The 25,502-nt window shown below is 36.2% G+C and overlaps 1 protein-coding gene across 5 annotated transcripts in view; it reads right to left on the bottom strand.

The window, feature by feature from the left end:
* Nucleotides 1–1,044: 1,044 nt before the first annotated feature.
* The window catches only part of CACNA2D1 (calcium voltage-gated channel auxiliary subunit alpha2delta 1), a 508,596-nt gene continuing 484,138 nt past the window's right edge, over nucleotides 1,045–25,502 (bottom strand). For all 5 annotated transcript variants that reach the window (XM_058725261.1, XM_058725258.1, XM_058725259.1 and 2 more), the window contains 3 exons: nucleotides 24,186–24,295; nucleotides 23,064–23,146; nucleotides 1,045–5,156 (listed from right to left, as the gene is read on the bottom strand). In XM_058725261.1, coding sequence (XP_058581244.1) covers nucleotides 5,040–5,156; nucleotides 23,064–23,146; nucleotides 24,186–24,295 — 310 coding nt within the window. In that variant the 3' untranslated portion in view covers nucleotides 1,045–5,039. The remainder of the gene's footprint in view (nucleotides 5,157–23,063; nucleotides 23,147–24,185; nucleotides 24,296–25,502) is intronic.

The raw sequence follows: 25,502 nt of genomic DNA, 5'->3' as shown, positions 1-25,502 counted from the left end.
GTGGATGTGCAAAGGGATATTTTAATCCTAGGTTTACAACTCTGGGAAGTAATCGGGGGTAAGGGATAATAGTGGATGTTTAATTTTTGTGTCTGTTTTAAATAGAGGCGTTCTGAATGTGTTTGCCAGCAGAAAGAAGGAAGCCTGCAGAAAGGGGAGACTGAATATGCTAGAGAAAGGAGGATTGATGAAGCAAGGTCCCAAGAGAAGAGGTGGAGAGGGGTTCGAGATGATTGATAGAGGAAATGAGGGTGTCTCTGGGGAGTAAGAGGATTGATTGAGGAGATAAATTGGTACAAAATAAAGCCAGATGTTCAAAAAACAAATGTTATCCACCTTACACTTTCATGTAGGCTTTTTCCTGTTAAAATGCCTTGATCAGAAACTAGAGGTCAGGTTTTCAGTAATGACCATCGTTGGTGCTCAACATACGGCATTCCTCCCATGCATACTAAGTTTTCTCTCTTAAGAGAGTCCCCAGAAAGAAAAGCAGGCTTAGTTTACACTAGATTCCACACAGTGTTGGGCTCATTAATTTATGAGGTGAGCATATGAGGGGACGTGGTAAACTGGTATAAATGTGAAAGAAGTATACGGGTATGTTTGTTTTTTTTAATTCTTTACACTAGCCTTCACTATTTCAGCTGCTGTTTGCTAGGAGAAATATTTAAAAGTCATATGCATAAAACATAGGCACATCTCAGATATTCTAACTTTGTTTCTTTCAAATGGTTTCCCCCCCAAGGAAACTTTTTTTTTTTTTTTTTTTTTTTTTTTACAATTGAAGCCCAAAGTCTGAACTATTACCTTCCCACAGGCCTTGATGATGGCAAAAGCGATAGGAAAAGGGTCACGGCTAGGTAAAGGACTTGCAAGCACATTTGTTTGTGAGTTGAGGTTTGTAATAGGAAAAGCACGTTGCTAATCCAAGTTTTATTTTCATTATCTTGCATGCTCCCCACAGGAAGGCTTGATGAAAATACATTTAGGACAAAGACTTGTGTCTCTTTCAGCTGGATGTTATATAATTAATCCAAACTGTGGTGACTTTAAATGATAAACTTTTATTCTGAATATACTGTTTTTGCACAAGATTTAACACAACATTTTCTGGGATTATAAATATTTTTATAACAGTATTATACAAATTTTTACAAAATGTGTTTTATCAGGCTAGTTAATTTCCACAAAAGTGTCAAGAGAACATAATAAAGGGGAGAAAAGATCTTTTGTTCACAGAGCCAATTGGCCTTTCGCATGGATGCACACTGAGCATTTCAATAAAAGTATCCTAAACGCACGATCCAACAATCATACAGCACAACAAAAAAGACAGCTTTGTCAGGCCACGCGGTAAACTCAACCGGCATCTATACAAGACAGTATCCCATTAGTCTCCGTGGAATTTCTTTGAGTTAATTATGTGAACTAGAAGTAAGGTAGATGAAACTATTGGTAAGCGTTATCTGAGTCTTTGAAATTCTGGAATTTATTCAACACTCGATACTTCTGTTGTATTGATTTGCTGTTTACAGAAAGGTACACGGAATATTAGCAATATTAACATTCGGCTAATGGGAAAACAACCAAGTTCTAGATAACGATGAGATATTTTCAGCTGCGGGCACGTGAACTCATTCTATTCTACACTTAAAAAAGTCACAATGTCCATTTTGTTTCACAAGGTCAAGCTGTCTACCTCTAGATTTCTTAGTGTCAGCTAACGATCAATGGAATAGTTTAGAGTTTTAAATTAAGACATAGAATTTAAGCTTTGGTGGAGAGAAAGGTTAAAATGAGATGTAAAATAGAAGAGAGCATCAAATAAGCAAGTAACACTTGGGTTGCAAAGGTCACTTAAAAGGGATACTGCCTATTTGAACCCAGTAAGGCCAGTTTTAAAGTTAATAAAAGGAATATTATAGGAAAACTTACAAATGGCAGCAACACTGTTTTGCTTTTTTTTCCAAGTTAAGCAGTAACGCCTCAAGCATTAGAAACATGAAAAAAGATCATACTAAAATCTTATAGGCCCAGGACCTAAAAATCTCTTCAATCAAACTTGCTAACTATGTCATGTTAAAAACCTGTTACAAATATGGACCACGATTGGTGTTTGGCAGTAATGCTGGTTGTTCAAATGAAGAAAATATAAAGAAACCATTAATGCAAAAATCATTCCTGTTACTCAACACCAACGTAAGACTTACTTTGATTTTGTTTTAATGGCAAACTACATGAAACTGGATGAGTAGAGCCAAAATTAAATAAACCTAAGAGTCTAAAAGCTTTTTTTCTTGATCTCTTATATTGGTTAGTCTTTGAAAACCAGTATTTATAACAGGCTATTTAAGTTCTGGTTGACAATTAGAACTCACAGAAAAATCCTAAATTAAATATAACAGTGTGATGGAATGAGTGTTACTGTCTTTGAAAAAATGCTAAACGTATGAAGGCCAGTATTAGGCATGAGAACAATTTTTAGTCAGAAAGCACGTTCTTACCCAATTTACCACCATGTATGTGGGTCTCATAATATAGGTTTGTTTTATAACAGAAAAAAAAAAAAGGATCATAGCAAGACTCGTGCACGTAAATATATTTTGATGGCAAATGGAATCAATAGGACCCTGCCAAGAGATGCCAAGGTTAACTGTGATGGAGGCAACAATAATGCAGTTGATGAAAACATACTATTTCAGTGACATTAGCCATGAAAACATATTTAATAGATTTGAAGGATAATTTTAAGGTAGTTTGTTGTATGCTGGAAGCAATTCAGTTGTTTTAATGTGCATCATATATACACACGAACTAACATAATTTGATATTTTGATATCCCCTTCCCAACACTTTCATGACCTAAAATAGTCTAGCAAAAGTTAACAAGAAGTTTTAAATATTTAATTAACAAACAACATGATTTAAACATAGTGTTACTAGAGTGAGAAGTTCCGTATTTTTTTAAATCACTTTGGTGTTTTCTAAAATGTCAATACCAGTTACAAATGAGACTACAAAATCACAACAATGAGATAGAAATGGTAACTGATGTCAACTCCTAGAACAATAGCTGGCAAAGTGATTCCATTCCCGTCCCCCCCATTTATAAATAAAAAATAGTTTAAATAAGGAAATATACACAAATGGTACCTAGGGTATACTGGTGGTGAGAGGGAATGACAAATGTATGCGAGCTAAAAACAAAACAAATGTCTTTTAAGCTATGCTAAAGACGTGGTTATGTCTTTGATATGCAGAGCATATTAAAGCATGCTGGATAATGTTAATAAGATTTTGACTTAAAAATGACGTATAAGAAAATTTCCAGCATATACACACACCAGAATTTGGCATGTTCAAAATAAGAACAAACGCATTTTGCCATAAAAAATATCTGCACACTTCTAGCCTTCGGCAGAATTGCTCACTTTAACTAGAATTACACATTCATTGTTTTTACCCTTTCTTCAAACACTGTTGACTCTTGAAAATTATTTTGAAAAGCATAAATAATAATCTACCATATTACTCTATAATGAAATATCTGATTTACTATACTAATCATTTTCACCAATGAGGCTGTATAAAAACAATTTTGATTATTCACAATCAAGTATTCATGTGTATACAGATTCAAGGTTTCCTATTTGTTCAGATTGTTATAAAACCCTCAGCAAACTGCATGGAAATTTTGGTCAAGTGATCATACCGCTTAAAATGGAGGGACAAAAGCAGCAGCAGCAGAAATGTTTGGATTTTATGCGCTACTATTCAAACGAACAAAGAGGAAACCTAGTATGAATCTTCATTGAGAACATATATGTACTCTTCAAAAAATAAATGTGTCAAATCTGATTTATGTACTTAAAATATCTGTACATAGGTTTTCAGGCAAAAGCACGAGTCTGTATAAAATCCATTAATTCCCATTTCACCATTTCCCTAACCCAATCATTCGGCATTGACATTGCACAGTATATTCAGAGTAATTGAACGACATTTGTAAAGATGACTTAAGTGCATTCCACTGCAAGGTTCAGAGTCTTACATAACAATAATGTCACTCAGTTAACTTTTCAAAGGACTATACTCTACAGTAAGAGAAAAACAAAAACCGAAAGTTAAAATAGCAGCAGCATCATGCAAAATACCCTTGGTAACCAAAGTTCATTTATCACGAGAAAAAACGTTTTCCCCTCCCCCCAACAAGTTTCTCTTAGAGCTTTTTGAAATATCTGGCTAGCACTACATAACTTTACTGTGAACAAAAGAAACATTACATCGAAGCATTTATTAAGGGCTTACATTTATGAGGAAATAGGTAACATATTCAAATTGCACCTTCAAGCACCTTTAGTTTAATAGTTTCTTAGTTATTGTTTTCAAACACCAATTCATTCTCTCAGCTAAACTTAATTGGTCATCATTTGTGTTACATTTTTGGCAGAGAAGCCATTCTTCATAAGGCATTTTATTTATGGCAAATTTTTTTTTGTAGAAAATTAGCCATTATTTCTATTTCAACAGATTACACCAATCTCTCTGTTTTGTTTTGTTTTTTTTCAATAACCATTACTCAAAGCAGGAAATAATTTTTAACAGAAGAATACGTGAAGGCAAAAATAACTCCATTTTTTCCTCTACAGATTTTCTTGGTAAAAGAACGAGAATTACAGCAGGTCAAAATTCCATGTCAAGGTCAAGACAATTTGTATGATTCATAAACAGTATGGGGAGCCCTTTTACATGTAATCACCAACAATGCAACGACAAACTCTCAAATCTTCCAATAGAGCATGTATAGAATTTTGCTTTGATGTTATACATAGATGATGCAGCATTCACACAAGTTCAAGGATCTGATACCCTGACATGCAGCCAGTGGGTGTCATATGAGTCTGCGCCTTACATTTATGCCATGGTATGGGCCCAGCTAGTGTTCTGCTGATTCCACAGTTGACCCTATTTTAATGCGACCAAGGGCTCATGTTTTGGCAGGGTCTGGAGTTTAATTATGCAGATTTAGTTTTAGAAGGTCACAACTGGCAGTGTCTGCTGCCAGATAAAAGCCAAAGTAGTACAAACTGGACGCCAATGATGGACCACAGGGAGGGATTCAATCCAGAAACACCACCACAGTCAGTATAATCCTCCTGTTGGAAAGAAAAGGAAAAAGAAAAATCCTGAGGAAATACTCAGTATGAATCTTTTGGAGCACCCACGTATAGTCCACTTCTGAACTCACCTTACAAAAGTGCTTTAGTTTGAATCCAAATAAATTACATTACCCTAAAGTTTATAGTTCAACGTTCTGAACAAAGCAATTTCTCTAGTACTGTTTCAACAATGCCTTACATTTTGAGTTGCAGATTCTGATGATTAAGAAAGAAAACACATTAACAAAAAACACTGTTTAGAGTAATAAACTAGTTGCAAAAAAAAAAGGACAAAAAACAAAACAAAACAAAAACTTTCATAGTACCAGATATTCTTCTTATATATTCATGAACATAAGTAAAAATAAAATTTACTAGATTTTATAATTCCCAAGAATTATGATTTTAGCAATGAGGCTCAATAAGGCAAAGTTTGGGACAGGTAAAATCAATTTAAGAAACACACTTCTCTATTTTCCATATCCCTTACATCCAATTTCAAAGGTGAACATACCATACTGCACATGTAGCATCGGGACCTTCACCAAAATTAAAAATAATAATGTATTTGAACCACACCTGAAAGGACACTCTAAGAACATATTCAAAATAAAGAGCTAAGCTAGCAAGAGATGCTTGTCTAGTTTCCAGAACCATGAAATACCAGCAATTGACATTTGCATGCCCCATGGTCTAGTGATGGCTCATGAAGTCATTAAGTTCCCTACTATTGGAAAAATTATCCTTTATTTTTTATTCCTAGGTTCTGTATTCTGTAACTTTTTCTACATCCTTAATTCCCTTTAATTATTGAATTTCATGAAAGATGATTAGGAGAGGGGTGCCTGGATGGTTCAGTCAGTTAAACATCTGACTCTTGGTTTCAACTCAGGTCATGATCTCATGGTTGGTGGGATCGAGACCCACCTCCACAGCATGGAGCTTGCTTGGGACTCTCTTTGCCCCATTCTTTCTGCCATCCCCCGCATGCCTGCATTCTTTCTCCTCTCAAAATAAATAAATTAAAAAAAAAGATGTTTAGGAAAGTAATTAGATATGATTTTTTTCTTACAGCCTTCACTATGCCAAGGTGCATCTTCCAATTATCAGAAGAATAGGCTACGTGAGTAAAGAACTGAGTAAAATGTTCAGAATAATTTCACAGAGACTCTGAGCTGGTTTGGCTTGTTTTCCTCACTAGGGTTTAATACAGTACTCGCCACCCAATAAATAAAATTTCTTTGAGTTGCATTTTCAGGCAGAATGCTTTTTCTGTTTGTTAAAGAGATGTCTAAAAGAAACAAAATCCATTACGAAAAATTTATTTTTCATAATCAACTAAATATAAGGCAAAACATAAAATAATGATCAATTCTTGGTCCTCATTGTACTTGACTTGTCAGGATCATTTGGCAATGTAGAATATTCTCCCCTTGCAGTATTTTCTCATGTATATTTGCCTAACGCTTTTGGTTTCTTCCAAACTTGTTGGGGGTTCATCTTGCTCTCTTTGGCTCAACATGCCTCTCTTCATGCTCTCTACGTGACAGACTTTTCCAGGGGTTCTTTTTATTTACACTTTCTTCCTAGATAATGTAATCTGGTCCTATAGCTTTAAATTCCACACATCTGTTAATAACTTCTACTTTTATCCTTTTTAATAGGAAATGATTTTTGCTTTTTTGTGTTTTCATTTTTTTCTTTAAAGTATGAGTTTCAGTTTAAATGGACAAATAAAATTGTAAGATATTTCAAGTGTACATTTAGGTGATCTGATATACCTAGACATTGTGAAAAGATAACTCCTTCCCCCATTAAATAACATTTCCATTATCCACATATTTATCATTTTCCCCCTTTGGTGACAATATTTAATTTCATGGCATTATCAACTGTAAGTCATCACATTTTATTAGATCCTCAGAGTGTATTCATAGTATAGCTGAAAGTTTGTACCCTTTTACCAAACTCTCCCTATCTCCCCTTAGGTACTGGCAATTACTTTTCTACTCTTTGTTTCTATGAATTTGATTAAAAAAAAATTTTAACATTTATTTATTGTTGAGAGAGAGAGAGAGAGCAAGAGAGAGCATGAGCATGGGAGGGGCAGAGAGAGAGACACACAGAATCCGAAGCAGGCTCCAGGCTCCAAGCTGTCAGCCCCGAGCCCGACACGGGGTTCGAACTCATAAACCATGCGATCATGACCTGAGCCGAAGTCAAGACGCTCAACTGACTGAGCCACCCAGGTGCCCCTATGATTTGATTTTTTAAAAATAGAATCCATATATAAGTAATGTCATGCAATATTTGTCTTTATCTAGCTTGTTTCATGTAGCATAATGCCCTCAAGGTCCAACCATGTTGTCACAAATGGCTGGCTGTCCTATATATCTATCTATATAACACTTCTATATCCATTCATCTGTTGACGGACACTTAGGTTGTTTCTATATCTTGGCTATTGAAAAAATGTCTCAGTCAACATAGGAGGGCTTATGACTTTTTCTGGAAAAAAAATTTTAATGTTTGCTTTTGAGAGAGAGTGCAAGTGGGGGAGGGGCAGAGAGTGAGAGAGACACAGATCTGAAGCAGGCTCCAAGCTGTCAGCACAGAGCCCAATGTGGGTCTAAACCCAGGAACTGTGAGATCATGACTTCAGCTGAAGTTGGATGCTTAACCGACTGAGCCACCCAGGGGTCCCTATGTCTTTTCTAATTAGTGTTTTTGTTTTCTTCAAGTGAATACTTAGAGTTGCTGATTCATACAGTTTTATTTCTAATTTTTTGAGGAACCTCCATACCAGTTTTCATAGTGGTCCCTCACACAGGATTCCCATTTTCCACATCCTTGCCATAATGGTGATCTCTTGTCTTTTTGATAATAGCCATTCTAGCATGTGTGAGGTGATATCTCATTGAAGTTTAGATTTGCACGTATCTCCTAAGTGATGCTGAGCCTCTTTCACGTATAGACATAAGATGGATATACTGTAGGTTCAGTTCCAATTGTAGATATCGAATAAAGTGAATATCTCAATAAAGCTACTCAAATGATTTTTTTGGTTTCCCAGTGCATATAAAAGTTATGTTTATACTATAGTGTAGTCTCTTAAGTGTACAATAGCCCTGTGTCTAAAAAAGTACATACCTTAATTTAAAAAATACTTTGGTGCTAAAAAATGCTAATCATCATCTGAGCTTTCAGGGAGTCATAATTCCGCCCCCCCCCCCCCCCCCGCCACCGCCCCGGTCAAGGGTCTTGCCACGATTGATGATGGCTGCTGACTGATGAGGGTGGTAGTTGCTGAATAGCTATTGCAATTTCTTAAAATAAGACAACAAAAAGTTTGCTGCATTGATGGATGCTTCCTTTCAAGAACAATTTCCCTACAGTCTGGGATGCTATTTGGTAGTATTGTGCCCACAATAGAACTTCTTTCAAAATTAAAGTCAATCCTCTCAAATCCTGTTGATGCATGATCAACTAAGTTTACGTAGCATTCCGACTCCTCTGTTGTCATTTCAAAAATAGCCACAGAATCTTCACCACGAGTACAACATTCTATTTCCAGAAACTACTTTGGTTCATCCATAAGAATTAAACCTTCATTCATTCAAGTTTTTAAAAAAATTTCTTTAAATTCAAGTTATTTACCATACAGTGTTGTCGTGGTTTCAGGTATAGAACACAGTGATTCATCACTTCCTTGTAACACACAGTGCTCATCCCAACAAGTGCCCTCTTTAATGCCCATCACCCATTTAGCACATTCCCCCAACCCCTGCCTCTCTCCAGCAACACTCAGTTTCTTCTCTGTATTTAAGAGTCTCTTATGGTTTGCCTCCCTGTCTTTATCGTATTTTTCTCCCCTTCCCCTATGTTCATCTGTTGTGTTTCTTAAATTCCACCTGAGTGAAATCATATGATAGCCATGTTTCTCTGACTTATTTCGCTAATCATAAGATGCTCTAATTCCATCCACGTTATTGCAAATGGCAAGATTTCATTCTTTTTGTTCTCCAAGTGGTATTCCATTGTGTGTGTATGCATATATGTGTGTGTGTGTGTATATGTATATATATGCCACATCTTCTCCATCCATTCAAGTTTTATCATGAGATTGCAGCAATTCAGTTACATCTTCAGCCTCCACTTGTAATTCTAGTTTTCTTGTTGTTTCTACCCCATCTGCACTTACTTCTTCTACGGCATTCTTGAACCACTCAAAGTCATCTATGAGGGTTCAAATCAACTTCTTCTAAACTTGTTCATGTTGATATTTTGGCTTCTCCCTTGAATTGTGAATGTTCTTCATAACATCTAGAATGGTGAATCCTTTCCAGAAAGTTTTCAATAAAGTTTGCCCAGATCCATTAGAGGAGTATCTGTGACAGCTATAGGCTTACAAAATGTGTATTTCCTAGATAACAAGACTTGGACAAGTGGAAATTACTCCTTGATCCATGGGCTGCAGAATGATGTGTTAGCAGGCATGAACACAACATGTATCTCACTATACATCTCTGTCATAGCTCTTGGGTGACCAGGTGCATTCTCAGTAAGTAGTCACATTTTGAAAGGATTTTTTTCCCCGCAGTAATAGGTCTCAACAGTGGACTTCAAATATTCAGTAAACCATGTTGTAAACAGATGTGTTGTCATCCAAGCTTTGTTGTCCATTGATAGAGAACACAGGCAAAGTAAATCAAGCCTAATTCTTAAGAACCCTAGGATTTTCAGAAGGGTCAATGAGCAGTGACTTCAACTTCAAGCCACCAGCTCATTAGCCCCTAACAAGAGATACAGTCTATCGTTTGAAGATAGGTGTTGACTTCTAGTCTGTAGCTATGAAGGATTTAGATGGCATCTTGTTTCAATAGAAGGCTCTTTCTTCTACATTGAAAATCTCTCACTTACTGTAGCCATTTTCATTAATTACCTACTTAGATCTTCTGGATAGCTTGCTGTTTTACCTTATACTGTTATGTTATGGAGCTGGCTTCTTCACTTCAATCTCATGAACTAACCTCTGCTAGCTTCAAACTTTTCTTTGGCAGCTTCCTCCTCTCTCCCAGCTTTCACAGAAAGGAAGAAAATCAGGGCCTTGATGTGGATTTGGCTTCAGCTTAGGTAATGTTGTGGTTAGATTGATCTCCTATGCAGACCCCTAAAACTTTGCCTTTTTTTTTTTTTAACCATTTGTGTGTTCACTGAAATAGCAGTTTTACTTTTAATTTCCTTTAAGAACTTTTCCTTTACATCCACGACTTGACCAAATGTTTTGCACAAGAGGCCTAGCATTCAGCCTTTGGCCTTTGACATAGCTTCCTCGCTACCTTTTAAAGTAAGAGACATGTGACTCTTCCTTTCACTTGAACACTTAGTGACCAGTGTAGGGTTACTAAGTGGCCTCCTTTCAAGATCATTTTGTCTCAGGAAATAGCAAAGCCCAAGGAGAGAAAAGGAGCTGGGGAAATGGCTGGTCGGTAGAGCTTTCTCAACACAAATAACATTTCTTAAGTATGTTGTCTTAAATGGGTGTGGTTTGTGGTGTCCCCAATTAGAATGGTACTATCAAAAACACTGTGAAAACCGTATGTGACACAAAGACACCAGTGAGCAAATGCTGTTGGAAAAATGGCACAAATACATTTGCTTGAGGCAGGGTTGCCACAAACCTTCAATTTGTTAAAAAAAAAAAATGCAGTATCTGTAAAGTGCAATAAAAGCAAAGCACAGTAAAATAAGGTGTGCTTGGACCTGTTTCCCATTCATAGGAATTTGGGAAAAATTCTACTCAGATTCTCTGTCAACTCTTTAATCAGATTTCTTTTGATATTATCTGACTTGATTTCTTTATATATTTGGGATACTGGTCGCTTATCAGATACATAATTTGCAAACAGTTCTTCCCATTTTGTGTATCGCCTTTCAAGTTTATTGGTTTCCTTTGCTGTGCAGAAACTTTTAATTTTGATGTAGTCCCATGTTGATTTTTGCTTTTCTTGCCTTTGCTGTTGGGATCAAATTAAAAAAAAAAAAGAGAAAAGAAATAGTTGTCAAAACCGATGTCAACAAGATTGCTTCCTAGGTTTTCTTCTGGGAGTTTTATGGTTTCAGGTCTTACATTCAAGTAGTTAATCCATTTTCAGTTGACTTTTGTTTACAGTGTAAGATAGTGGTCCATTTTTATTCTTTTGTGTGTGGGCTTTCAGTTTTCCCAGTACTTTTTTTTTTTTTTTTTTTTAATTTTTGGAGAGAGGGAGTGCGAACAGGGGAGAACTGCAGAGGGGGAACGAGAGAGAATCTAAAGCAGACTTCATGCCCAATGCAGGGCTGGCTCCCATGACCCTGGGATAATGACCTGAGCTGAAATCAGGAGTCAGATGCTCAACCTACTGAGCTACCCTGGTGCCCCATCAGCACTATGTAATGAAGAGACTGTTCTTTCCCATTATACATTCTTGGCTCCTTTGTCGTAAATTAATGGAACATACATACGTGGGTTTACTCCTGGGCTGTTTTGTTACATTGATCTGTGTGTCTGTGTGTGCCAGTACCACGCTGTTTTGATTAATGTATTTGTATAATATAGTTTCATATCAAGAAGTGTGATGTCTCCAGCTTTGTTCTTCTTTCTCAAGGTTGCTTTGCCTGTTACGGTTTTGTGGTTTCATACATATGTTAGAATCATTTGTTGTATTTCAGTGAAAAATGTCATTGAAATTCTGATAGGAATTGCAATGAATCTGTAGATTGCTTTGTATGGTATGCATATTTTAACAATATTCTTTTTTAAAATATTTATTTATTTTTGAGACAGAAACAGAGCATGAGTGGGAGAGGGGCAGAGAGAGGGAGTCACAGAAACTGAAGCAGGCTCCAGGCTCTGAGCTATCAGCACAGAGCCTGACGTGGGGCTTGAACCCACCAACAGTGAGATCATGACCTGAGCCAAAGTCAGATGCCCAACTGACTGAGCCACCCAGGCGACCCCATTTTAACAGTATTCTAATTCATGAGAACTAGTATCTTTCCCTTTATTTTTCAAGTTCTTTTATGTTATAGTTTTTAGTGTTTACCCCCTTAGTTAAATTTACTAAGTATTTGATTTTTTGGCAAAATTATAAATGAAATTATTTTAACAACTTCTGTTAGTGTATAAAATAGAACTCATTTTTTACATTTTTTTAATCTTGCAATTTTACTAAATTTATTTGAATAAGTGGATTTCTTAGGGTTTTCTATATACAATATCATACCATCTGCAAATAGAGATAATTTTTTTCTTTTGCAGTTTGGATGCCTATTATTTTTCTTGCGTATTTGCTCTGCCTAGAACTTACAGTACTACGTTACAGAAAGTGGCAAGAAGGGGCATCCTTGTCTTATTCATGGCATTAGAGGAGAAGCTGTTAGTTTCTGGTACTTGGCTGTTAGCTTCTTCTAATTTTACCATTGTGGATGATAGCTGTGAGCCTTTATTTTCTTGAAGTACAGATCTTATATACCAACTTTGTTAAGGGTTTTTAATCACGGCGGATGTTAAATTTTGCAAGTGCTTTGTCTGCATTTATTGAGATCATACGATTTTCTTTTCCCCTTCACTTTATTAATGTGGTTCACACTGGTTCATTTGTGAATGTGAAACTGTCCTTGCATCCCACTTAATCATGGTATATGGTTTAGTGTTGTTGGATTCAGCTTGCTAACATTTTCTTGAGGATTTTTGCATCTAGGTTCTTCAAAGATACTAGCCTGTAACTTTATTCTTGCAGTGTTCTTGTCTGGCTTTGGTATTATGGTAAGGCTGGCTTTGTGAAATGAGCTTGAAAGTGTTCCCTCTTGCTATATTTTTGGAAGAGTTTGAGAGGGATTGGTATTAATTCTTCTTTGAATGTTTCATTTAACTCACCAGTGAAGCCATCTGGTCTTTGGCTTCTGATTGTTGGGAGGTTTTTGATAGCTGATTCGATCTGCTTACTAGTAATGGATATGTTCAGATTTTCTATTTCTTCATGAATCACTCTTGATAGGCTCCATATTTTTTAAGAATTTATCAATTTCTTCTAGAGTTCCCAATTTTTGCCATGTATTGTTTATATAGTAGTTTCTTATCTTCTATATTTTGTGATAACAATTTTAATGTCTTTTTTTCATTCCTAGTTTTATTTTAATCCTCTTTTCCTTGGTAAGGAAAAGTTTTTTCTTTTCAAAAAAAAACCAAACAGTTCTTAATTGCAATGTATTGTATTGTCTTTTTGGTTTCTATTTCACTTATTTCTGCCATGATTTTTGTTATTTCCTACCTCCTAGCATTAGGCTTCATTTGCTATTAATCCTTGAGGTGTAAATTTATTTAAGATGTTTGTCTATTCTTAATATAGGTGTTTATCACTATAAACTTTCCTCTTAGAACTGCTTTGCTGCCAATAGTTTTGGTTCAGTGTATTTCCATCTTCATTTGTCTCATTTGTGTGTGTGTGTGTGTGTGTGTGTGTGTGTGTAATTTCCCTTAGGATTTCTTCTTTGACCCATGACTGTTGAGTGGTGTATTGTTTAATCTCCACATATTTGTGAATTGTACAGTTTTCTTTATATTGTTGAGATCTAGTTTGATACAACTGTGGCCAGAGAAGATGTTTGCTAGGATTTTAATCTTCTCAAATTTATTAAGGTTTTTTTGGTGATTTAACATATGTTCTATCCTGGAAGATGTTCCATGTTCATTTCAGAACAAAGTGTAGAATGCTGCTTTTGGATAGAATGTTCTGTAAGTGTCACTTAAATCCATGTGATCTAATGGGTTATTTAATTCCAGTGTTTGCTTATTCATTTTCTGTCTGGATGATCTATCCATTGATGAAAGTGGGCGACTGAAGTCTCCTGTTTAGTATTATTACTATTACTATATTGCTGCCTACTTCTCCTGTTAGGTCTGTTAATATTTGCCATACTGTCTTTAAGCCCCTTTACATCAGGTGCATAAATATTTCTAAATGTTATATCCACTTTTGACTGAACCCTTTATCAATATATAATGATTATGTCTCTTAGTACAGTTTTTGTCTTGAGGTCTTTTGTGTCCAGGTATAGCTACCCCAGCTTTCTTTTGATTTCCATTTGCATGGAATATATTTTTCTATCCATTTACTTTCACATACTTTAAGGTGTGTGTCCTTAAAGCTGAAGTGTGCGGTTTTGATTTGTTTTCCCTAATGACTAGTAATGTTGAACATCTTTTCATGTAGCTGTTGGCCATTTTGATGTCATCTTTGAAAACACGTCTATTTAGTTTTCCTGCCCATTTTTTAATTGTTTTTTTTTAAACTTTAATGAGTTCTTCAAATATTCTGGATATTAACTCCTTTTCCTATACATGGCTTGCATTTTTTCCCCCATTCTGTAGGTTGCCTTTTCATTTGGTTGTTTCTTTGTGGAGAAGCATTCAAAGTTGCCATAGTCCCATTTGTTGATTTCTGCTTTGGTTTTTTGTGCTTTTGGTATTGTATCCAAAAATCATTGACAGGAAAAATGTCAAGGAACTTCTTTACTACTTTGTCTTCTAGGATGTTTTTTAGTATCAGGTCTTATATTAAAGTCTTTGATCTTTTCTGAGTTAATTTTTGTGAGTGGTATAAGATAGGGGTCCATTTTCATTGCCCTGCATGTGTTCACTTTTCCCAGACCATTTGTTGGTGACTATCCTTTCCCAATGGGGTGTTCTTGGCTTTTGTGCTGAATATTAGTTGACCATATACATGTAAGGGTTTCCTTCTGGGCTCTCTTCTATTCCACTAGCCTATGTGTCTATTTTTGTGCCAGTACTATACTGTTTTGATTACTATAGGTTTATAGTATAATCTAAAATCCAGAAATCTGATACCTGCAGCTTTTTTCTTTTTCCTCAGGACTATTATGGTATTTTGAATCTTTTGTGGGTCCATATGAATTTTAGAATTATTTTTTTCTATTGCTGTGAATGCTGTTGGCATTTTGATGGGGGCTACATTGAATCCATAGCTGTCTTTGGGTGGTACGGACATTTTACAATATTAATATCTATTTATGCTTGTGTTCTTTTTTTCAGCAAAGTCTTGTAGTTTTCACTGTGCAGCTCTTTCACTTCCTGGAAGTTACTCCTAAATACTTTGGTTTGGATGCTGTTGTGAATGGGATAGTTTATTTCTTTTTCAGATGTTTTATTAGTAGTGTATAGAAATGCAACTGATACTTGTATGTTGATTTTTGTATCCTGCAACTTTACTGAAATTATGGATTGTTGCCAACAGTCTTTTGAGGGAGTCTTTGGGTTTTTCTGTATACAGAACCATCTTTTCTGTCAATACTGGCAGCTTTACTTCTTCCTTCCCTATTTGGACCCCTGTTATTTCTTTGTCTCACCTAAAATTCGAGCTAGGGCTTCCACACTATGTTGAATGAGAGCAGTGCTCATCTCTGATCTGAGAGTTAAAGCTCCACATTTTCTTCCACTGAGTATAATGTTAGCTGTGTGTTCGTCATATATGGCCTTTATTAGGTTGAAGTATGTTCCTCTATACCCCATCTGACCAAGGTTTTTATCATGAAACGATGTATTTTTTCAAAGGGTCTTTTTTAAATCTATTTATGTCATTTTTATTTCTTATGTTATTACTGTGATTTATTACATTCAGTTCTTTGACTTTTTTGTACTTTTTAATATTTTCTCTTTATTGAAGTTCTTATTTAGCTTTTGCATTTTCCTCCTGACTTTGGTGAGCATCTTTATGACCATTATTTTGAACTCCTTTAGGGCTGTTGGTGGAGTTTTATCTTGTTGTTTTTAAAAGTTCTCTGTTTTCTGTATCTTCGTTTTCCTGGACTCTGTGTTGGTTTCTGTGCATTTGAAAAAACACACCACGATTCACAGGCTTGAAGTGGCTCCCAATAAGTGGGGGGTGTGCCTTTAACTGTCTGTGTCCCATTGGGGATGATCTCATTCAGCACCTGGATGCAGGCTGATTGGAGGCAGAACCCTGAGGCAATAGTTTTTGAGGTATGTAAATAGACCCACCCCTTTTAGGGTCTGACTAAGAGAAGAACATTTTAGTTGGCCTTCACTGTGCCGAACCCTGGGGGAATTTACAGTTAAGAACTGTGTATTTGCCACTGTCCCCCAATACCCAAGAAGATCAGCTCTACTGGCCACCATGGCCAAGTGATAAAGGGAGGTGTTTTTTGGGCAGCAGTCTTAAAAGCCAAATGCCAAATGGATCCACAAGCTCCTTCGGAGACAGACCAGTGACTTGGAGTATGTCACAGGGTCAAAGTGGAGGCATGGCCCACTGCCTTCCTCTGTCTCTAAGGAGGCCTGCAGTCAGCCTCTAAATGTGTGCTAAATCAGAGAAAGACTGGGCATAGGGCATTGATGTTTGGTCCATCTTCTCTAAGCCTTGGAAGGAAAGCTACAGTGAGTCCTCAGGAGCCTGTTGACAATTGTTTCTTTGCTATGGTCTTGTCCCCCTATTAGACTTTCAGAGATAGTTATTGGGGACACTGTACTTTGCATGGAAGTCTTAAAATTCCACTACTTGGTATTCAGACCAAACCCTTCATTCCTCAAGGAAGAGCTAAGAGTTAAAAATTCCCTCCTGATTACACGCTGCTATGCCAGAGGTAGGGATTATGGGGATAGTGTGTCTTAGCACTTCCTACCTGTTTCAATGTGGTTGTTTTCTCATTCACCCAATACGTATGGGTCATTCACCTCGTTTCTCCATTTTTTTTTTCCAGAGGAAAGTGCTTTGTTTATAGTTACAGGTTTAGCGGGTCTGTGATATAGAGTGAGTTTGGCACTCCCATGTCACCATCTTGGACCAGAACTGCAAAAACTCACACTTTGTATCTTCAGACCTGAATTCTCCTGTGACCTCTGCAGGGATTGAGCTCTGCCGCCTCTCCTCTCTGATGCCTCAGAAAGGCCCCAAATTTGCCCAAAGACACTATTTTTTCTGAACGATACTTCTAGAAGTGGATCAGGGCAAAGACAAGTCATCTGTGATCCCTCCCCGCCCCTTGTTTTCAAATGTAATCCACCAGCACATCCTCTTAACTTTAGCTTCCAAATAGATCTCCAAACTTACCACTTCTCACTATCTCGTGTCTTAGTCACCATTGCTTCTGGCCTAGACTCCTTCAAAAGCTGCCTCTCGTGTCTCATGGCTTCTACTCTTGCTTTTTCACAAATTTTTTTAACCCAAAAACAGTCTCCTTAAAAGCATAGGTCAAAAATTTTATCCCTCTCCGAACAAAACCCAAATGGCTTAGCACGGCCTACAAAGCCTTGTGTAGTCCAGAGCTTGGCGGCTTCTCTGTCTTCTAGTATTCCTCTCCCCACCCCTACAACTCACTCGGCTCCAATAACACTGTCTGTCTCTGCAACAGGTCAAGGTGTGTACTGTCCCAGGGACTTCACACTTGGTCTTCTCTTGGTTCTAATAGTTTTCCCTTTAGGTTGGGTAACCACATAAAGAAACAGGATGCTCACCTACATTTGAACTCCAGATTAAAACAGTATTTTTTAGTATAAATATATCTCCAATATCTCACACCCAGAAGCATGGTCAAATACACAGGTTGTATGGTACTACTTGATAAATGAATAGTAGGTAGTCAATAAAGCAGCACAGGTACAGCCTAGTTAGAAACACTGCAAACATAAAATAGTAATGTAAAGGCTTGGCTCTTGGCCAGCTGCTAATTATGTGTTAATGTGATGGAATGGAAAATCAGTATACAAACAAGACCCAGTCATGTAGTAAGGATATGTTTTGTCAAAGAAATTCTGGTTAACATAAAACAAATGTGTTACGAAAAGAAAAAAAAAATATCTCTACTTCTGATCCATTGTTTTTATATTTCTAGTGTTTTTAAAATTTATTTGTTCAGTTGCGTTTCCTGTATGTGATGATGCCTGTTGCAGTCAGGGAGGGGGTAGGTGAGATAAGTTATTTGGAGTCCCTCAAGTCTGCAAGTTGATTTCACACAAAAAAATCTGCCTCTTCAGTTTGCTGTCATCTTTTCTCATGTGTTTTGCATGGACAACTACATACACCAAGACTTGAAATTATTCTATGAAATAAGAGATACATTCTAAATCACAAATGCACAGATGTGGGAGAAACATTAGCATTTTCTCCACCTTAAAGATAGACCAAAAATCCCACTACCATTATAAGCAAGTAAATCCGTCTGATTTTTAAAGATGGGTACTTTGTTTCAGTTTAACACACTCAGGTAGAAAAATGATACAGTGCTAATGCTATATGTACTTGTTTTTAAAATTTGGTAATTTTTTCAATTTTCTTCTAGAGACTTCTCTCAAAAGACTCCTAATAAACATATCAGCAGAGAATTCCTTTTTCATTACTCATTAAAAGAAACAACACCTAAATTGTACTTATATGCATATGACTTTGCCCCAAGGCTCTCTAAGACCATGCATGCTAGTGGCTAAAATATTTTCAATTTTCTCTTGTGAAGCATGTAACTTGCCCTTTCTTTCCCCAACCAGAATCACCACGGTGACTAATGGCACATAGTAAGAGCTCAATATTTTCTGAATTATAGTCATTATGTTCAAAAGGCAAATCGCTGGTGAAGACATGCACCAAATAATGGCTGACTTTTTAATTTAAATTGCTCTGTAGTTAAGTCACCTACAGCGGCTTCAAAGAAAATGTATTTTTAAAATTATTTAGGTAGATGGAACTACACAGTGTAACACTTTTAATAGGAATAGGTTCTCTAAGAAACAGTTTGTTCTCCTACACTGCACCATAACACAGTAACCACACTAACTCATGAAGTAGGTAGTATATGTGTTCAACTACACAAATGCATGTGTGTATTGTCTACATACACATACCTACACATTCATTTTTCACGTACCCAGTAATCTGCTTTCATAAATTAGGTTTGCAGTTTGCATAAAATAATGAACTTTATCGATGATACATATTATTGGCTGGCTTGCTTTGATAAACCGTGGCAAAGGTCTCACTTGGACCCTTGGGTTTTAATGAAGTCCTCGTGGTCTATAATTGATACTCTTTTTGGATTGCACAGGATACAAGAGTCCTATCTTTAGACATTCTATAAATGCTTAGATACCATCCATTAGAAGATGTCAGAGATGACACCAGCATCCCGGCTTTCCTGTGAGCAGAAACTAAGCCACCACACATTCCTGGGTAGCTAGACTAGCATTGAAGCTTAGACTTTGACCTCTATTGGTCTTCAGTGTGAGGAACCACGGCCAATTATCCTCAGTATTTTTTGGTAATATTTGTATTATTTCTTCAACTCTGTATTGTTTCAGAGAAAATGATACTTCTTTTGATATTATCATATCAACACTCACATTGCATAGACGAGATTCACTGTTCAGTACTGATAACTGTGTTTCTAAATACTTAAGTCTTATTAATGTAAAGTATATGCCCTCTACATCATCTTCTCAGGACTATTCATTATATATTCCTCAAGGACACAATAATATTAGGAAATCCCTGGTGTGTTCTTTTCATCTTTCAAAAATTATTTCATTAAGATGTACTGATCCCATCCAGCTGAATCTACAATGCTATTTATTTTCTTGGTAAAGTTATAGTTATGGTGAGAAAGACAAATATCAAAGAAAAATTCAATCATATTTTTGAGGGGAGAGTCTTAGAAGAAAAAAAGTAAATTCATTCTTACCTATAGATTTTTAAGGTAAAGGTAAAAATCTTTTACCTCCCAAGGGAGCTGACCTATAGTTTTGTAGCCTGTAAATCTTACCTAAAAATTCTATGACTGAGAAGTAAACTTCTGAATCAAAGGTGAAAATAGAGTAAATATTTATACTATTCCTCACCTAGAGAATATAATGTGATAATTTTTTACCCTTATGTTTTACTTTCATTTCTATTATCACAAATAGAGACAGGTATAAAAAAGACAACATGGAACCTATGATTTCACTACACTTTTCATATGTAAATCGTATAATCACAAAACATTACTTCAGAGAGCTACCTATCAATTGAAAACACAGGTTCATGCAGAGGGATCATTTCATTTTGGTTTCTTTCACTTGGAATCCTGTGCCATGAAGACTGTTATGTTATTAGCCCAGGAAAAAAACTAGCTTTCTGAGACTCCCTTTGATATTCCACTTTTCTCCCCCTCTGATGAGCACACAGCACTCACAGTAATGGCCATATCTCCATCTAGTGGTTTCCTAATCAACGAATACCTGGAGAGCAGTGAAGAAAGAACACCATCAAAGTTGCTCTAGTAACACTAACCATGAGGATCCCAGAGCATCAGAGAAGAAACTGCAAAGCTGTAAGTGAAACCATGAACACAAGCTTGGGGCCTACAACATCTATGCAGTCATACTAATAATATAATTCAGAAATTGGTCACAGGTTAACAAGTGATAATTTTAGCCTAGATACTGTAAGTCATTCTAAGTAAAATGAACTTAGAAATTGGAAGCACTTGTACTAAAATATTTTAATAGCATCAATATTTTGGTAGTAAAAAATATAAAAAGTTGATTAAGTCATATTTGTTTTAAAAAGAAAGGAAAGCATAGAATTATTGACTTAGAAAATAATGTCTGATAAAATTGAAATGGCTCATTAATTTAATGTCAGCATCTTTTGAAAATTGAGATGACCAGCTCTAATAATCGTCCTCAGGGTATTTTTCTTTAGTAAAAAGCTAGACATCAAGAAACATAGAATTTTTCCCGTAATGATTTAATCTTTATACAAAACCTTATAAGAAAATACTGATTTTTAAATAAACATAGGAAAAGGATATGCCGGGTTTGGGATTAGAAACTTAAGCCATATTTGAATTCAGCTATTTACAAAACAATATTAGTACTGGAATTTTAAAAACCTGCTTTCAGGACATTTATTATAATGAATTTAGGGACATGGATTATTTATTAAAATTTCAAGCCAAACACACACAAAAAGAAAAATTAGAGAAAGTGACTGACCATCCACACCACATGAAAACTTGCAGTAAAATGGAGATAGGAGCTGACATCATGGTACAGGCACGACTCGTTGTGCACATAAGTTGATCCTATTAATAACGGGCAAAGTAGCAAGTACAGGAAAAGGAAAGAAAACACAGAAAAGAAGACATACAAGATGAGATTTCATGCAGTTTGCTGGCAGTTAGCAGTTTATGTGAGCCTCCATCCAGAGCAGGGTCACAATGACCATTGCAAATAAGCATTACCAAAACATTTCACTGCTAAAGGAACACAAGACATTATTAGCAAGTTAAGCTACTGAGCAAGAGCTGTACTTTCACACACAGTAGGATGTATAATTCACAGGAACTTAAATTACTGAAAATTTGTCTCAGTCCAATCTTTCTCGTGCCTTGATGAAAACATAGAGTCTCCTAGGTTGAAAACATTTTAGGTAATAGGATTTTTATGTGATCTTTGAAGTTGATTTGAGTGAATTTAATCTCAGGCTTTGGTGACCAGTGGTTGATGAGTGAAGTTTCCCCTAATGAGCACCACTATCCTTGGGCCCACATTCATTCTTAAGGGAATGATTTGACAGGGTCAAACTCCTGAAAATAGAGTAGATAAAACAACAAAAGTCCTCATATCTGGATTTGTGTTGAAGTCTAACCGGATAAAATGGAGAAAAACAACTAGCTGCCACTTGGAATCACTTTCTCCATCAAAGAGGAATGATTGGTAGTCCTTGCAGAGATAACGGGGGTTTCCTGGCTAACACCTCTTGCTTTTTAAGTCTTATTCCTCATTACTGATTTTACTTATTTTTTGTTCCTCTTCTAATCATAGCTAACTGGATAATATTTATGAAAATTCCCTTTTTTTCTGTGTATCTGAGTAAATAAGCATATAGTAGACAAGTCTATTCTAAATAAATTACAACCTCTATAAACGTACATTAATAGGTGATCTGACATTTTTTGGGAATAAACAATTCCTAAGATGACTATGCTCTCAGTTTGTATGCTCATTGGAGTATGCAAGCCACTTAATGCAAAGGCACACCTTGAAGAGGCAGAACTGAGAAATGTTGTATATAAAATTCGTTTTTCACATTAGGCAGAATTGTGGTGTGCCCTTTACATTTGAGAATCAAGTTTCTTAATTAAAATGATTTTAAAAACATAAAGCTGATTACATGCATAGTATGTCAGAAGATTGTTTCTTGGAGGAAGACAGCTGACCTATAGGAAAAGCAGCAATCATCTTTACATGACATGAGATGTTTTGCAAAATTTTATGAACTTAGCCCTCTGTAACTGACCTGGTCTAATACACGCAAGGTAAAAATGCAATTAAGAGAAATAATACAAATCTATGACAGAGTCGGGAGCCATGTTAAAAAAAAAAAAAAGGAGAATTACAAAATCTCAGGAAACTAGCTATTTCACAAATTTTTAAACATACCAAATAAAGACTAAAGAAACACGTAAAAATAAATTTTGCATCTTAAAGATTGGAGTATCAATGAAGGGAAGCAAATCACATCATAAATAACATTTACTGTAATTACTATTGATGAGAAAATGTTTCAAATCATCAGATTGGTGACCTAGGATTGTTAGTAAATTGATGGGAATTGTGTTTGAAAGTACAGTTTCTGTTGGAAGGACAGATAGAAGAAGCAACTGTTGAGCTTACACTAACCATGAACAGTATTGAAATGAAAAATCTATCTACCAGCAAGTACATCATGTTAATGAGAAACACTATGATTAAGACATCATGTTTGAGTTAAAAATGTAATTTGTTTCCTTAAGTTCCTGAAGACAATGACTACTGAGTTAGAATATTTTAATACAATAAACCTTTGGTCTTACCAAGACATTGTTATCAAAGCAGACGTCGGGTCCTTTACGGTATCTGGGTTGCTTAACCATATCACAAGGATCTGGACCATCAGCTAAAGAAACTTGTTAAGGAATACGAAATTACTTGTTCTTTCCACACAATTAAAAAAATATATATATATTTCCCAAAGCAAGGAACAGACACCTATGCCATTAGTCTAGTCCCACACGACTAGTTCAAGTACTTAGGGATTTAAGGAAGTAAACTGCCACATAAATTCTTTTGTCACACTAGTGGCTATAGGAAGAGATCACTGTGGTTTTTATTTTTACTCTACACGGTGTGGCCCTTGGCAGATGCAATTACTCAACAGTTACCTGTAAAGATAGAAGTGGCTGAAATGAGCAAATAAGACGGAGCCATACATGTGAACCCGCACAAGGGAGCACAAGGGTGCTCCCATGTAGCAAGACAGAAATATAAACTCATTGGTAACAATAAACCCCAATTTCAAACACAGCTGGGACTATTCCCGCCGCCCCCCCCCCCCCCCCGAAACAACATGAATAAATGAAAAAAGGACAGGCGGTCTGGTCTACAATGCTTTAACAGTCACTGGGCTGTCATTTAGCATATTTATAAGCATAAGCAGTTTGGTGTTAACGGCCACTGCAGATACAGCAAACGACAGGACTTCCTTCTTTTTTAAGGCTGAATAATATTTCAGCATAGATGCACACCATATTCAACTCCATATTTTGACTATGGAATGTTGACAGCTCTCCAGCCACACCAGTCCCAGCTAGCAAAAACCCAGCACTACTCCCTAATGGCCATAAATTCCCAAGCCAGCTGCCCCTGCCTGCATGCAAGCCGAAATTTCCAGATCTACCTGCAAACCTGCACTGCCTCCTCCACAAAGCCTCATTATATGAGCAAGAAACTTCACATTCTCTTGGTGCCTGGGTGGCATCATTAGTCTACACATTCGAACCACATTTTGCATGAGAGGTTCATTCTGCCTGTGTGAGGTAATCACGGCATGCTGTGTGATGTTATTCTCTTTACGAGCATTACCAGTGTGACGAGGTTAAAGAAGCATTACTTTAAGACGGCGTTTGATTCCAAGCATTTCTGATGTCAAAGGATACAAGTCTGCTCTGCTTGTATGAGCAGTCGTGTGTCACAGGGACAAGTCCCTTTGCTCTCAACCATAATGAATATTAAGTTGGTGTTCATAAGTTTTTCTACGTGAAAGATTCTGCAAAAGAAATAGTTATAAAAATCACAGAAAATGAGCATTTTTTTCTTTTGGGCAAAAATTAAAATCTTTCAAAGGTTCTTACATATAATATGACATGTTGAAATGCAAAGCATCACCCACATAAACAGTAAAACAAAATGAGAATACTTTAGAAGGAAAACATCACCATGTTTTACTTATTAGCATGCACAGTGTATTACCTCTCTCAATACTAGAAAATTGCAACACATGTTTTAGGTGTCACCTTTGTTTTTCAATGCAAAATAAGCACTACTGAGTTGTTGAAACCCGTAGAATAAATGTTTTATTTGACATGCTTAAGGAACTGTGGTATTTATTACTGAAAATAAACAAAATTACATTATTTTACACATTAAAAGCTTTGGAGCCCACACTAAGCATCTTGCCCAAGCCAATGGCAAAGTAAATCTAGACTAGTGCTGTTCACCAAACTACTGTGAAGATGGAAATGTTTTCTGCTTTCTCCAATATGGTAAATAGCCACACTAGGCTATCGAGTATTTGAAACATGACTAATGTGGCTGAGGCACTAATGTGTATTATTAGTTATAATTGAAACAGCCACCAGTGGTTGGTAAGTACTGAACTGGATAACACAGATACAGACAGAATAAGGGATTGAAATTCCATGCAGTATTTTTTGCATGTCTTAAACTGCTTCTGCCACCATTAGCAACCACGATAAAAATGTTAATCTGTCACTGAAGATTAATTTCTTTATGATGATGTATTTTAAAAAGAAAATGATGATTTTCTTTTTCTCCATTGAACTTGGGGCACAAGGATAAAGCCAATCAAAAGCAACCATGATTCAACTTAACATCCTGATTACTTTAAATTGTAAAGATTTGTAGTCAATTTTTAAAGCACAGATTGCCATCAATGACATCTATTAATCAAAGGCCAAAGGATTACGAAACTGTTTGCTAAAGTGGATAGACTGACACAGAGGTTTGCTAAAGTAAATCATAAAGTCATACGGACCAGGTCTGTTAAAAATTCACACTAGTTTCATTTAACTCCTTCCAGAAAACAGTTCTCTGTTAGAAACGTCTGGATCTCTTAGCAACTCTGCCAGCCCTTTCACATGCTCAGATATCCTCACCTCCTCACATTTCCTCTTTCCTAGATTAACATTTCTTCGAGAATAACCTGCCCTCCTTCACTAAAAACAAAGTGTCCT

Source organism: Neofelis nebulosa, chromosome 4 (genome assembly GCF_028018385.1).
Source record: "Neofelis nebulosa isolate mNeoNeb1 chromosome 4, mNeoNeb1.pri, whole genome shotgun sequence".
NCBI lineage: Eukaryota > Metazoa > Chordata > Mammalia > Carnivora > Felidae > Neofelis > Neofelis nebulosa.
The sequence above is the reverse complement of the archived record's forward strand: the minus strand, read 5'-3'. Positions and strand labels throughout refer to the sequence as shown.